Source organism: Stenella coeruleoalba (assembly GCF_951394435.1).
Source record: "Stenella coeruleoalba genome assembly, chromosome: 6".
NCBI lineage: Eukaryota > Metazoa > Chordata > Mammalia > Artiodactyla > Delphinidae > Stenella > Stenella coeruleoalba.
This window is the reverse complement of record NC_137151.1, coordinates 89,856,287-89,870,976: the sequence shown is the minus strand read 5'-3', so window position 1 is coordinate 89,870,976 and position 14,690 is coordinate 89,856,287. Positions and strand designations below refer to the sequence as shown.

General features: G+C 40.1%; 1 protein-coding gene and 1 long non-coding RNA gene across 2 annotated transcripts in view; one reads left to right on the top strand and one right to left on the bottom strand.

Moving 5' to 3' along the window:
- Positions 1-14,690, top strand: part of LOC307187515 — a 40,349-nt gene that overhangs the window by 20,726 nt on the left and 4,933 nt on the right. The window contains exon 3 of the long non-coding RNA XR_013828630.1: positions 13,589-13,649. This is a non-coding gene — a long non-coding RNA (uncharacterized lncRNA). The remainder of the gene's footprint in view (positions 1-13,588; positions 13,650-14,690) is intronic.
- CCDC150 (coiled-coil domain containing 150) overlaps positions 1,077-14,690 on the bottom strand; it is a 92,171-nt gene continuing 78,557 nt past the window's right edge. Inside the window, 6 exon segments of the mRNA XM_079923670.1 lie at positions 1,077-1,244; positions 1,509-1,619; positions 10,339-10,425; positions 11,141-11,302; positions 11,395-11,463; positions 11,899-12,093. Of these exon segments, the coding sequence (XP_079779796.1) occupies positions 1,119-1,244; positions 1,509-1,619; positions 10,339-10,425; positions 11,141-11,302; positions 11,395-11,463; positions 11,899-12,093 (750 nt within the window). The 3' untranslated portion in view covers positions 1,077-1,118.

Below are 14,690 nucleotides of genomic sequence, written 5' to 3'. Positions count from 1 at the left end.
TCTTTGTTGCAGTGCGTGGGCTTCTCATTGTGGTGGCTTCTCTTGTTGCGGAGCATGGGCTCTAGGCGCGTGGGCTTCAGTAGTTGCAGCATGCGGGCTCAGTAGTTGCAGCACGCAGGCCCTAGAGCACAGGCTTCAGTAGTTGTGGCACATGGGCTTAGTTGCTCTGCGGCATGTGGGATATTCCTGGACCAGGGATTGAACCCATGTCCCCTGCATTGGCAGGTGGATTCTTAAACACTGCGCCACCAGGGAAGTCCCCAGCTGTGTTTTTTTTTTATATTAGATATTGAGTGGTGGGCTCATCAACCTCTGAGAGTCTTATATTTGATATTCTAATTTTATAATTGCTCACTTGATTTAGGTCCTAATACTATTACCAGCAGCTACCATTACTTGAGCATCAATTAAGCCAGATATTATGTCAGCTGTTTACATACTTTAAATCTGGATTACTTAATCTGAAATGAGAAGATAAAGCTGAATTTATTGCTTACTATAGTAAGGGAGAACTACATTGGTCAGGCATAATCTCCTGGAACAGAGTTGAATAAACTTCTTTGTAAATGTCCAAGGAAGCTGCAAATACAACCTCTGAGATATCTTATATACAAATAGAGATATGGTCTTATAAAAGGTGTGCTAGTAATTACCCAGCATAGAAGAGTGTATGTTTACTAGACAGTGGGAGAGTTTTTACTACTTTTCAGGTGATCGTATTTCCAGGGATTATCTACTAGATGTTAGACTAGGACATTTCACTGAAATAAAGTATCATATCATTTAGTTGCCAAATCATCTAGTACCTCATTAAATGCTTTTTGATAAAATTTACTTAAAACAATAGCCAAGTATCATGAAACAGCATCTCCTATCATACAACACATTAATATAAATTTATTGGGGGGAAAGGGACAAAAAAGATGGGGTGGTTCTATATTGATATCAAAGAGTTCATAAAAGGATAAACTCAGGTCCAAAATCTTCAGTCCACATCAAAGACTTCATGTTCTGATGACGTTGGAAACAGCCCAGCCCTAGTTGCTGGGCTCAGGGAATCAGGGTGATGTAGCTGTTCTAAGTGAAGAAGCTCCTCTGTCAAGGACATCACTTTCTCTTTAGTTCAGAATGACACTTCTTGGGCACAAGTCTAAGATTCTGTTTATTCTCCCATCGATGTAGAGCAGACTGATTGGATACGCCGTTGTGCCTTTTATCTTGGTCCTGTTGGAAAGAACACACACCCCAAAACTGTTAGAAACTAACTGCAGAGCTGAGGACCTATTTTGTCTTTATGGATGTCATTTTTCAAGATAGGTGGTTCTAAACTAGACAGCTTGGGAGAGGTAGAACTTTTAAGAAAGAAATTCAGTTCATTGGTTTTCCAAACAGTAGTTAAAAGAAATCTACAGATTAGTGGAGAGTAGCTGGATGAAGAGAGAACTTGTGTAATTAGAAATCTGAGTAGGAACAAATCCAGAATTGCTTACGACAGCCGAATATTCCACCTTTTCCCGCCACCTGTCTTCCCTCTGCAACCGGTTTTTGGTCAGCTCAAGTTGTAGGCCATCGAGTCTGCAGTTAAACCAGCGCTGAGCTTCTTCCAGGTTAGCTGTTATCTGCACATACAAATGTTCTCATTAAAATTTACAACAAAGGAACACTTAATCTTTTTGTGTATTAGTTCAAGAGACTCTTTTTTTTTTTTTTTTTTTTTTCGGTACGCGGGCCTCTCACTGTTGTGGCCTCTCCTGTTGCGGAGCACAGGCTCCGGACACGCAGGCTCAGTGGCCATGGCTCACGGGCCTAGCCGCTCCGCAGCGGAGCGTGTGGGATATTCCCAGACTGGGGCACGAACCCGTGTCCCCTGCATCGGCAGGCGGACTCTCAACCCCTGCGCCACCAGGGAAGCCCAAGACTTTTTCTTTTTACACTGTATAATTTAAAAGCTTTATTTCCCCCCACAATTAGCAAATGGGCTTCATATTAGTTAAACTGGAAGTTTTCTTCCTATGGTTGCCAGTTCAAGAGACTTTACTTAGATATTAAAAGACTCAAATTCTAACTGCATAGTCTTTGCAACCTGTTTGCATAATACACATCCTCCTATAGATGAGAGAATAATTTCTGAATATGGAGTTAAACAATGAATGCAAACCTGATTTTCATGCATTTGTTAATATTTCCTGGATGTGAACTGAGATGAGAGGGCTTGGGAGAAAGTTACGATAGGAGTGAAAGTACAAGATGGCATTGAAAATTCATGTGGTAGTTCAAACCACACTTTGAGTTCTGTTCTCTAAGACTAAACACTTCTCCAAAGTCCCTGAACTGTAAAGCCTAGATTTTCCTGCTGTGCTTTATAAAGGTAATACAATGAATTAGTAAAAACACTGGACCAGCTTAGTGTAAATGGTATTTTTTATTTCCTTTATCAAAATATTTTATACTTTAGCTCCTAAGCACAAATTTCCAAACGATCTGTTAGACTTGAAAACAGTCCCTCTAATAGTCTGCCTTTGAAGATGATCTAGAATCAGTATTCATTTACTTGACAGATGTTTATTGAGAGCCTATATGTGCCTGGCACCTTTCTATGTATTTGGGATATTTTGTTATTTTGAAGGTAGAGCCAACAGGTTTTTATTATATATAAAGGTTGCTTCAAAACAGCTGTAGAACATATTCTCTAGAATAAAAAGTAAAATGACTGGTTTTCCCCCTTTGATTATTTATGTTTCATGGACAGCATTTTCACGTTTGACTCTGAGGTCTCAGAGACTACTGTATTTCTCTCTTGCTTGGGAGAAGGCAAGTTCGATGAGAGCAGGGGCTTTGTCTGGCTTATTCACTCTGTATCTCCATCACCTAACACGGCACCAGCCATATAATAGGTCCTTTATAAATTTGTGCTACTATGTACTTGTCCCATATTAACCAGGTCACAGTGTGGGTACAAAATAGTGAGATAAGAAAACAGAGCTCTGCTTGTCATTTAACTTTTAGAAAGCTACAAAGCTAAAGTATTTTCCAGGTCTGTTTGTGCATCCTGACGACAGACACACTCCCATCCACCCCCAAACCAAACCCCACTTTTCTCTTTATCAGAAGTTGAGGGAAAGATGCTTGAAATGACATTCATTGTACATCATGTCTCCTCTTGTATGGCGAATGAGAATGGAGCCAACATTTATTGAAACTTACTCCAAGCCATCTATCAGAGTAACAGTGGTAGGTAATAACTTCCTGACTACTATAGAAGTGGTAACTGATGAGTTACAGAAAGTAAATGTAACTTCCTTAAGGGCCCAGTAAGTGTCATTGTTGGCAAACTCACAAGAGAGGAGTCCATATTCCTTTTAATTAATTATTTTTTTAAAACATCTTTATTGGAGTATACTTGCTTTACAATGGTGTGTTAGGTTCTGATTTATAACAAAGTGAATCAGTTATACATATACATATGTTCCCATATCTCTTCCCTCTTGCGTCTCCCTCCCTCCCACCCTCCCTATCCCACCCCTCTAGGTGGTCACAGAGCACTGAGCTGATCTCCCTGTGCTATGTGGCCGCTTCCCACTACCTATCTGTTTCACATTCGGTAGTGTATATATGTCCATGCCACTCTCTCACTTCGTCCCAGCTTACCCTTCCCCCTCCCTGTATCCTCAAGTCCATTATCTAGTAGGTCTGTGTCTTTATTCCCGTCTTGCCCCTAGGTTCTTCATGACCTTTTTTTTTTTTATAGATTCCATATGTATGTGTTAGCATACGGTATTTGATTTTCTCTTTCTGACTTCACTCTGTATGACAGACTCTAGATCCATCCACCTCACTACAAATAACTTAATTTTGTTCCTTTTTATGTCTGAGCAATATTCCATTGTATATATGTGCCACATCTTCTTTATCCATTCATCTGTCGATGGACACTTAGGTTGCTTCCATGTCCTGGCTATTGTATATAGAGCTGCAATGAACATTGTGGTACATGACTCTTTTTGAATTATGGTTTTCTCAGGGTATATGCCCAGTAGTGGGATTGCTGGGTCGTATGGTAGTTCTATTTTTGGTTTTTTAAGGAACCTCCATACTGTTCTCTATAGTGGCTGTATCAGTTTACATTCCCAACAACAGTGCAAGAGGGTTCCCTTTTCTCCACACCCTCTCCAGCATTTATTGTTTGTAGATTTTTTGATGATGGCCATTCAGACTGGTGTGAGGTGATACCTCATTGTAGTTTTGATTTGCATTTCTCTAACGATTAGTGATGGTGAGCATCTTTTCATGTGTTTGTTGGCCATCTGTATCTTCTTTGGAGAAATGTCTCTTTAGGTCTTCTGCCCATTTTTGGATTGGGTTTTATGTTTTTTTGATATTGAGCTGCATAAGCTGCTTGTAAATTTTGGAGATTAATCCTTTGTGAGTTGCTTCATTTGCAAATATTTTCTCCCATTCTGAGGGTTGTCTTTTCATCTTGTTTATGGTTTCCTTTGCTGTGCAAAAGCTTTTAAGTTTCATTAGGTCCCATTGGTTTCTTTTTGTTTTTATTTCCATTTCTCTAGGAGGTGGGTCAAAAAGGATCTTGCTGTGATTTATGTTATAGAGTATCCTCTAAGAGTTTGATAGTGTCTGGCCTTACATTTAGGTCTTTAATCCATTTTGAGTTTATTTTTGTGTACGGTGTTAGGGAATGTTCTAATTTCATTCTTTTACATGTAGCTGTCCAGTTTTCCCAGCACCACTTATCGAAGAGGCTGTCTTTTATCCATTGTATATTCTTGCCTCCTTTATCAAAGATAAGGTGACCATATGTGAGTGGATTTATCTCTGGGCTTCCTATCCTGTTCCATTGATCTATATTTCTGTTTTTGTGCCAGTACCATACTGTCTTGATAACTGTAGCTTTGTAGTATAGTCTGAAGTCTGGGAGCCTGATTCCTCCAGCTCCATCTTTCCTTCTCAAGATTGCTTTGGCTATTCGGGGTCTTTTGTGTTTCCATACAAATTGTGAAATTTGTAAGTTGCTTTGGGTAGTATAGTCATATTCACAAATGTTGGTTCTTCCAATCCAAGAACATGGATCTGTTTGTATCATCTTTAACTTTCATCAGTGTCTTATAGTTTTCTGCATACAGGTCTTTTGTCTCCTTAGGTAGGTTTCTTCCTAGGTATTTTATTCTTTTCGTTGCAATGGTAAATGGGAGTGTTTCCTTAATTTCACTTTCAGATTTTTCATCATTAGTGTATAGGCATGCAAGAGATTTATGTGCATTAATTTTGTATCCTGCTACTCTACCAAATTCATTGATTAGCTCTAGTAGTTTTCTGGTAGCATCTTTAGGATTCTCTATGTATAATATCATGTCATCTGCAAACAGTGACACTTTTACTTCTTTTTTTCTGATTTACATTCCCTTTATTTCTTTTTCTTCTCTGACTGCTGTGGCTAAAACTTACAAAACTATGCTGAATAACAGTGGTAAGAGTGGGCAACCTTGTCTTGTTCCTGATCTTAGAGGAAATGGTTTCAGTTTTTCACCATTGAGGACGATATGCCTACTTTCTGGAGAGTTTTTATCATAAATTGGTGTTGAATTTTGTCAAAAGCTTTCTCTGCATCTATTGAGATGGTCATATGGTTTTTCTCCTTCAATTTGTTAATATGGTGTATCACATTGATTGACTGATTTGCATATTGAAGAATCCTTGCATTCCTGGAATAAACCCCACTTGATCATGGTGTATGATCCTTTTAATGTGCTGCTGGATTCTGTTAGTATTTAGTTGAGGATTTTTGCATCTATGTTCATCAGCGATATTGGCCTGTAGTTTTCTTTCTTTGTGACATCTTTGGCTTTGGTATCAGGGTGATGGTGGCCTCCTAGAATGAGTTTGGGCGTGTTCCTCCCTCTGCTATATTTTGGAAGAGTTTGAGAAGGACAGGTGTTAGCTCTTCTCTAAATGTTTGATAGAATTCACCTGTGAATCCATCTGGTCCTGGCCTTTTGTTGGAAGATTTTTAATCATGGTTTCACTTTCAGTGCTTGTGATTGGACTGTTCATATTTCTATTTCTTCCTGGTTCAGTCTCGGAAGGTTGTGCATTTCTAAGAATTTGTCCATTTCTTCCAGGTTGTCCATTTTATTGGCATAGAGTTGCTTGTAGTAATCTCTCATGATCCTTTGTATTTCTGCAGTGTCAGTTATTACTTCTCCTTTTTCATTTCTAGTTCTATTGATTTGCGTCTTCTCCCTGTTTTTCATGATGAGTCCGGCTAATGGTTTATCAATTTTGTTTACCTTCTCAAAGAACCACCTTTTAGTTTTATTGATCTTTGCTATTGTTTCCTTCATTTCTTTTTCATTTATTTCTGATCTTTATGATTTCTTTCCTTCTGCTAACTTTGGGGTTATTTTGTTCTTCCTTCTCTAATTGCTTTAGGTGTAAGGTTAGGTTGTTTATTTGAGATGTTTCTTGTTTCTTGAGGTAGGATTGTATTGCTATAAACTTCCCTCTTAGAACTGCTTCTGCTGCATCCCATAGGTTTTGGGTCGTCATGTTTTCATTGTCATTTGTTTCTAGGTATTTTTTGATTTCCTCTTTGATTTCTTCAGTGATCTCTTGGTTATTTAGCTGTGTATTGTTTAGCCTCCATGTATTTGTATTTCCTACAGATTTTTTCCTGTAGTTAATTGATATCTAGTCTCATAGCATTTTGGTCAGAACAGATGCTTCATACAATTTCAATTTTCTTAAATTTACTGAGGCTTGACTTGTGACCCAAGATATGATCTATTCTGAGTGTTCCATGAGCACTTGAGAAGAAAGTGTATTCTGTTGTTTTTGGATGGAATGTCCTATAAATATCAATTAAGTCCATCTTGTTTAATATATCATTTGAAGCTTGTGTTTCCTTATTTCTTTCCAGTTTGGATGATCTGTCCATTGGTGAAAGTGGGGTGTTAAAGTCCCCTACTGTGACTTTGTTGCTGTTGATTTCCCCTTTTATGGCTGTTAGCATTTGCCTTATGTTTTGCGGTGCTCCTATGCTGGGTGCATAAATATTTACAATTGTTGTATCTTCTTCTTGGATCAATCCCTTGATCATTATGTAGTGTCCTTCTTTGTCTCTTGTAATAGTCTTGATTTTAAAGTCTATTTTGTCTGATATGGGAACTGCTACTCCAGCTTTCTTTTGATTTCCATTTGCATGGAATATCTTTTTCCATCCTCTCACTTTCAGTCTGTATGTGTCCCTAGGTCTGAAGTGGGTCTCTTGTAGACAGCATATATATGGGTATTGTCTTTGTATCCATTCAGCCAGTGTCTGTCTTTTGGTTGGCGCATTTAATCCATTTACATTTAAGGTAATTATTGATATGTATGTTCCTATTACCATTTTCTTAATTGTTTTGGGTTTGTTTTTGTAGGTCTTTTCCGTCTCCTCTTGTGTTTCCTGCCTACAGCAGTTCCTTTAGCATTTGTTGTAAAGCTGGTTTGGTGGTGCTGAATTCTCTTCGTTTTTGCTTGTCTGTTAAAATTTTAATTTCTCTGTTGAATCTGAATGAGATCCTTGCTGCATAGAGTAATATTGTTTGTGGGTTTTTCCCTTTCACCACGTTAATTATGTTCTGCACTCCCTTCTGCATTGCAGAGTTTCTGCTGAAAAATCAGCTCTTAACCTTATGGGGATTCCCTTCTATGTTATTTGTTGCTTTTCCTTTGCTGCTTTTAATATTTTTTCCTTGTATTTAATTTTTGATAGTTTGACTAATGTGTCTCGGTGTGTTTCTCTTTGGGTTTATCCTGTGTGGTACTCTCTGTGCCTCCTGGACTTGATTGACTATTTCATTTCCCATGTTAGGGAAGTTTTCAACTATAATCTCTTCAAATACTTTCTGAGTCCCTTTCTTTTCCTCTTCTTTCTCTGGGACCCCTATATTTCGAATGTTTGTGTGTTTAATGTTGTCCCAGAGGTCTCTGAGACTGCCCTCAATTCTTTTCATTCTTTTTTCTTTATTCTGCTCCCTGGCAGTTATTTCCACCATCTTATCTTCCAGCTCACTTATCCGTTCTTTTGCCTCAGTTATTCTGCTACTGATTTCTTCTAGAGTATTTTTAATTTCAGTAACCTTCTAGATCCTTGTTAAATGTTTCTTGTAATTTCTCCATTCTGTTTCTGAGATTTTGGATCATCTTTACTATCATTACTCTGAATTCTTTTTCAGGTGGCTTGCCTATTTCATCTTCACTTATTTGTCTTGTAGGTTTTTACCTTGTTCCTTCGTCTGTAACATTTTTTGTTGTTGTTTCATTTTTTTTTTGATGGGTGGTGCTGTATTCCTATCTTACTGGTTGTTTGGCCTGAGACGTCCAGCACTGGAGTTTGCAGGCAGTTGGATAGAGCCAGGTCTTGGTGCAGAGATGAGGACCTCCAGGATGCCTCACTCCCATTAATATTCCCTGGGGTTTGAGTTTCTCTGTTAGTCCAGCAGACTTGGAGCTCCCACTACAGGAGCTTGGGCCTGACCTCTGTCCTGGGAACCTAGATCTTGCAAGCTTTGTAGCATTGTAAAAAAGAAAAAGGAAAAAAAGGAGCAGAGCAGAGCAGCACAGTATCAAAGAATAAAAAAGAAATAAAATTAGAAAGATAAATATATTAGGAAATATAAAACTATAATTGAAACAATTGCAACAAGGTAAAATAAAACTACAACAGAAAAAAGAAAAAAAAAGGGGGGAGGGTACAAGCCAAAAGGAGAGAACAACAAAGTATAAAGAATAAAATAAAATTAGAAAAATAAGATTAGGAAATGTAAAAATATAAGAGAATCAACAATGAGTCAACAAGGTAAAACAGAACCCCAATCTAAGAGGAAAAAAGAAAAAAAAGCCTTGGCTATGGGGTGGGGTTTAGGCAGGGGTGGAACTTAAGCAGGGGCAGGGTTTAAGGTGGGGCAGGACCTAGGCTCAGGAGCCCCATAGCAGGAAAAGGCCCTGGGGGTGGGGCCTAGGTGGGGTGATGTTCAAGTGTGGGGCAGGGCCTCTGCTTAGGACCTGGGTGGAAGGAAAGGAGGGCCTCTGGAGTGTGGAGTTCTGGAGTGTGGAGGTAAGGCCCTGAGTGAGGGTGTGTGGGTGGGGTTTAGGCCCAGTGCCTTGGAGGGGGTCTCAGAGGGGGTCTCTGAGTGTCGAGGTGAGGCCCTGGGTGGGGGTGTAGGGGCAGGGCTTGGGCTCTGCACAGTAGGAGGGAGGCTCCAAGGATTGGGCCCAGGAGCCCAACAGGGAAAGTGCTGGCCCTGTTTCCTTCCATTCCTCTGTGCCCTCCCCCACTGTCTCCTCCAGGGTCTCCCCCTTTGCTGCTGGACCCCTACCGTGGGTGGGTCCCACTGGGTGTAGGAACTTCTCCCCTCCCCCAGCCACCCCTCAGGAGTGCTGGTCCCACAGGTCCAGCCTTTACTTTTGCTCCCCCTCTTCCCTCCCACTCCCTCAGGACCCGCACAGCTGGAGGGGGCCTCAGTGGGCAGAGGGTCAGGCCTGGGATCTCAGCAGGTTCCCAGGGGCCCAACTGGGCAGGGGAAACCTGGCCCTGCTCCCTTTTGATCCTCTGCCCTCCCAGTGCTCCCCAAATTTCCCCCTTCAGGCATGGAATCCCTTCCCTTCCCCCAGCCGCCTCTCGGGTGCCAGTCCCATCCCACCTCTGCTTCTCCTTCACTCCCCCCCACGCCCCATGTCCTACCTGGTCTCTGGGGGTTCCTCCCATCCCCTTAGGTGTCAGTGGTCCCCCACTGGTGCCTGTTAGGTGCCCTAGTTGTGAGGAGACGCGAATTCTGCGTCCTCCTAGTACACCATCTTCACTCCGCCCCCTCCATATTCCTTTCAATATACCATTCTGACAGTCATATTATCATGTAATTTAATGGCTACAAAAGGGATAAACTGGCAGCAATGTCACTGTGATACCTTTAGCTTAAGAATCTCTTCTTTTTTGAATTTTATTATACAGCAGGTTCTTATTGGTTATCTATTTTATACATATTAGTGTATATATGTCAATCCCAATTCCAGGGATTTCTGGAATTTCAGGGACTTGGACTACCAAGTTAATATTTGTCAATATCAATCAATATTTTAGCATTCTATGATGTCTCATCAAGACACAGAATCTTAATCTAAAACTATTCTTTATAACAGAAGCTATACTGAGCAAGGTATTGGTTCTTGCCTTTTGCACTCCTGACAACTATGTTACTGAAGGATATTACACTGACTTGTGTTTCAGGGCCATCGTGTCTGAGGAAGCTTGTCTAAGTCTTCATGTTCGTGGGTCTGGCTCACCTGTTCTGATTCCACACTAGCTTCTTTCAGTTTATTCTCTGTTGCCTCTTTACATTTCTTCAGATGTCTAATAGTTTCTTCCAATTCCTGAAAATGTGATACAAAGACTTTTTACAAACTCCCAATGTACTATATATGGAAGAAAAAGCTTCAATATTGTAGTAAATGAGCAACCAAATTATGAAAGTATGATGGGGTACTTTCTAACTCCAGGTGCTACCAGACTATAAGATAAAAACTATTATTTTCAGTTTAACCTACATTTGTGTATATGATTACGGATTTTGATTTACAGATTCTCCTGAGAAAAGGTGATTAACATCTCTTTCCAGAACTGGGGAATACTTTTCATAGCAGACAATCTCTGTTGGAAAGCAAGAGCTTGATGGTCTCTTGAGGTCCCTTTTCCGTAATAAAGTGTGCTTTTCATTAGGTTGGGAGTAGATAAAAGTCCTGTAACGGCAACAGATGCATCTGAGCTACGGGGAAGAACCAAGGGGTGTAAAGTTCCTGAAACACTATTAAGTTCAGAAGTCTTACTTAGTAACTAGTACTTTGCATATGTGAGCTTTAGCCGTTCTTTAAAAATGAGTATCATTTTTATTAAGTTGAACATGAAGACGAGGTACCACAGTCAGAGCTCCAGGCTTCATTCCCAGATATGATTCTAAGGACTTAGCTAAGATGAACGACTTGTAAGCTTGTCTTCTACACAGCCTAGAAAAGCCAGGTGCCCCCATGCTGGGTTTTGCACATGGCCTTTGCTGGTAATCTTTGAGATGAATCTTAGGAACCCTTTTACCTGGCACCGACGCTCCAGCTCCCGCCTCCTCTTCCACTCTGCCTCGAGTCGCAGCTCTTGCTGTTTATTCCGAGCTGACAGATCATATTGGCTCTTGGCCAACAGCTGCATCTCCTTCTGTAGGTTAGTCATTTCAGATACAAATTTCTGGATACTCAGTGACTGGTAGGGCACAAAGAGGGAGACGGTTGGTGAACCTGTCCAAGTTTAGGATTTCATGTGAATGGTAAACAGAGTGTGTGGAAATCATCTACCTGTTCATAGTCTTTTTTCTGATATTGATCCTTAATTATCTCCATTTGCCTCAATTCTGTTTCTATTTGCTGAAAGTAAATGTGGAAATAACATAGAAAGATGATTAGTGGAAAAACTGGCTTGCTCTTTTTGCCTATAGGCTAACAGAAAGAATCCCACATGAGATCCACAGTTACCAGTTCCTGCTCTCCTTCCCATCCAGCCCCCTGACCCCAAAGGAGCAAAGTCTTGTACAATCACTGTGGAAGAGACAGCCGGGGAGCTAGAACGTGACACTGGCAGCTAATGAGAAACCAAACACTGATGCAGCAGTATCTCTGCGGGAAAAGTCTCCCCCCACCTCCCCCCAGGCAATCTGCCCACTTCCCAGGTGTAGCTGTAATTCCCAGAGAACCCATGGTGGTGGTAGTGCTCTGAAACCATCTTCCCCAGCCACCACTGCCTGCCTGGATCCTCATCAGATACTAAGGAGGTGAGAGGAGAGTTAGGGTTTCTCATACAACCTTCATCCTCTCTGTATTCTGAGCATTATTCGTCTTAGCTGACAAGTGGAGCTTAATTTGGGCCTTTTGACTCTTTATTTTCTCCTTGCTGCTGTTCAGTGTCTTTTCCAACTCTGTAAGTTTCTGCCGCAGCTCTCGGTTGGTCCGGGATACCTCCACTGATCTGAAGTTGGCTTCATCAAGGGCTTTCTTCAGCTGTGGGATACAAAGGGAAAATTAGAACGTTTTAACCTTCCATTCAGTAAGAGAAGCTTATGTTTAGCTGTGTCCCTATATTTTGTTCTCTTTGGACCTTTCTTTTCAAAAGGAGGTTAAGTGATGGGACTTCCCTGGTGGTCCAGTGGCTAAGACTCTGTGCTCCCAATGCAGGGGGGCCGGGTTTGATCCCTGGTCAGGGAACTAGCTCCTGTGTGCTACAACTAAAGATCCTGTGTGCTGCAACTAAGACCTGGCACAGCCAAATAAATAGATATTTTAAAAAGGAGAGTAAGTGAGGCAATAATAAGTAGATTTGTGGAGAAACACTCTCAGTGATTTTCATAATTTTTAACACTAAAGAACACAATTTTTCTTAGAACAGATAATGTAAATGTATGTTCATCATTTGCTTTGTAAGAGCATGGCTTTGGAATCAGACAGAAGTTAAAATCTCAGCTTCACCACACACTAGTCAAGTAATTTCCGATAATTAACTTCCCTAAGCCCCAGGTTCATCATTGGAAAAGTATGTGAATAGCCTACTTCATAGGATTCATGTAACAGTTAAACAAGATGAGGCAGAGAAGGAATATAGAGCCTGGCACACACTAATTGCTCAGTGCTCATTGCTATGCTTTAAAGGTTTTGTTTTGTTTTTTTTTTTAAAAAGCTAAGCGCGTCTCTTTCAGTCACTTGCGACCTCATGTATGGAGAAGTGGAAATAAATTATATGGCAGTTTATGTAAATACACCTATCAGTTATTGACTATCCTTGCATGTATTTTTATAACATTGCTTTTTTTCTATTGAGGTATAGTTGATTTACGATATTATATTAGTTTTAGGTGTATGACATAGTGATTAAAAATTCTTATAGATTCTACTCCAGTTATTATAAAATACTGGCTATATTCCCTGTGCTGTACAATATATCCTTGTAGCTTATTTACATAGTTTATAGTTCTTATGAATATTGCTTTTTGTTTAGAAATTTTAATAAACTTGTCTAGTGGAAAAATAACATAGTGATTACTATTAAAAACAAGACAACAGGCCCACAATGAAGTCACTTATGCTAAGCCTTATGTCACCAAACTGAGACTTAATTACAGTTTTGGCTCTTCCAGAAAAGGACTCTTAAACCAGTCAATCAGGAATCGCCCGATCAGCATTAGTTGAGTAATCTGCCTGACAGACCCCTGCCACCCCTTAAAGGAAGTAACTCTGCTACTAGTAACTAATCTACTTTTTTGCCTAGTTAACTTCCTTGTTCCTGCTCCCCTCTGCCTATAAAAGTCTTTCATTTTATACAACTCCTCAGAGCACCTTTCTATTGCAATTGATTGCATACTGCCTGATTCAAATTGATTTTTGTTCAAATAAACTCTTAATTTTATTCTTCTTCAATTTATCTTTTAACATTACTTAAATCATTTTACAGAGTTCCCCCTCCTCCTCATATGCCCTTAAATGAGTACCACTTGATTTTTAGGAAGAAGAGACGGCAGCTGAGAAGGGAGAAGATAGGAGGAGGGTGGTATTCTCTGTGGCTGGTAAGTATTTAACTCATGTCAAAGAAAAAAGTCAAAATTATTTGTTACCTTTTCTTTTATACTAGCTCATTCTCTCAGATCCTAACCTCACACTACAGTGTTAGTCTTTTATTATCACCCAACTAAATTTCTGTTAGATATTCCACCATTACCTCAATCACAGCTTTGTCAAAACTGGGTAAGCCCTAAAAACTAACCCTCAAAACCACCCTGGAAAGCAGTTGTGATGATTTCCATTTTGACTGAGGAAACAGACTCAGAAGTGAAGTCATCTGCACAGATAGTAAATTTACACATTGCTAATAAGAGGCAGAGCTGGGAGTCTTAAACAGTGCACCCTGAGCCCACCCCTGCCACTAACTGCTCAAGACATCACACTCATACTGTTCCTTGGTCTCTCCTGCGCAAGTTCACCGTCTTTACTGATCCCTGTTAAAAGGATTTAAACTCTTAAGTATTCTGAACAACTCTCTCTGAATAAAGGTACTTTTAATTTCAGTGCCCATTTAACACTTATATACAGTGCTTTTTCAATTTACAAAGCACCATGTAAATAGTTGAATCTGATTTTGTGACTGTGCACTGTCAAGTGCAATTGCTAACTGCGCTAAATTTGGCAAAATACAGACCGGCCACCCCAAACAAGTCTTGGAATTATTTTAATTACTCCCTCCCCTTTGCTTATGATACATTTAGTGTCTGATTTTTCTATTAATTAAAATGGATTTTTGATTTGATTGTTCTCTTTTTCAACAGAAACACTTTGCTTGGCTCTAATCATCTGAAGCCCAAAGTAACTGCTCTAGTTCCCTTGAGCCTCCATGTTTCCAGTTTCTCTTCATTCTTACCTACTCTCCACTGCTAATAGACTAACCTACCTAAAATTGTGCTCACAGCCTTCTCAGAAACCTACAGTGCTCTACTTTTACCTAATACTTTCCATCCAACATTCTGGTAGTCAAGGCCGTCTACCAGCTGGTCTCATCTAAGCTAACCCCTTTTTCTCAGAAATTTCCTAAAGTCTCTGCTCTGATCAAGAGA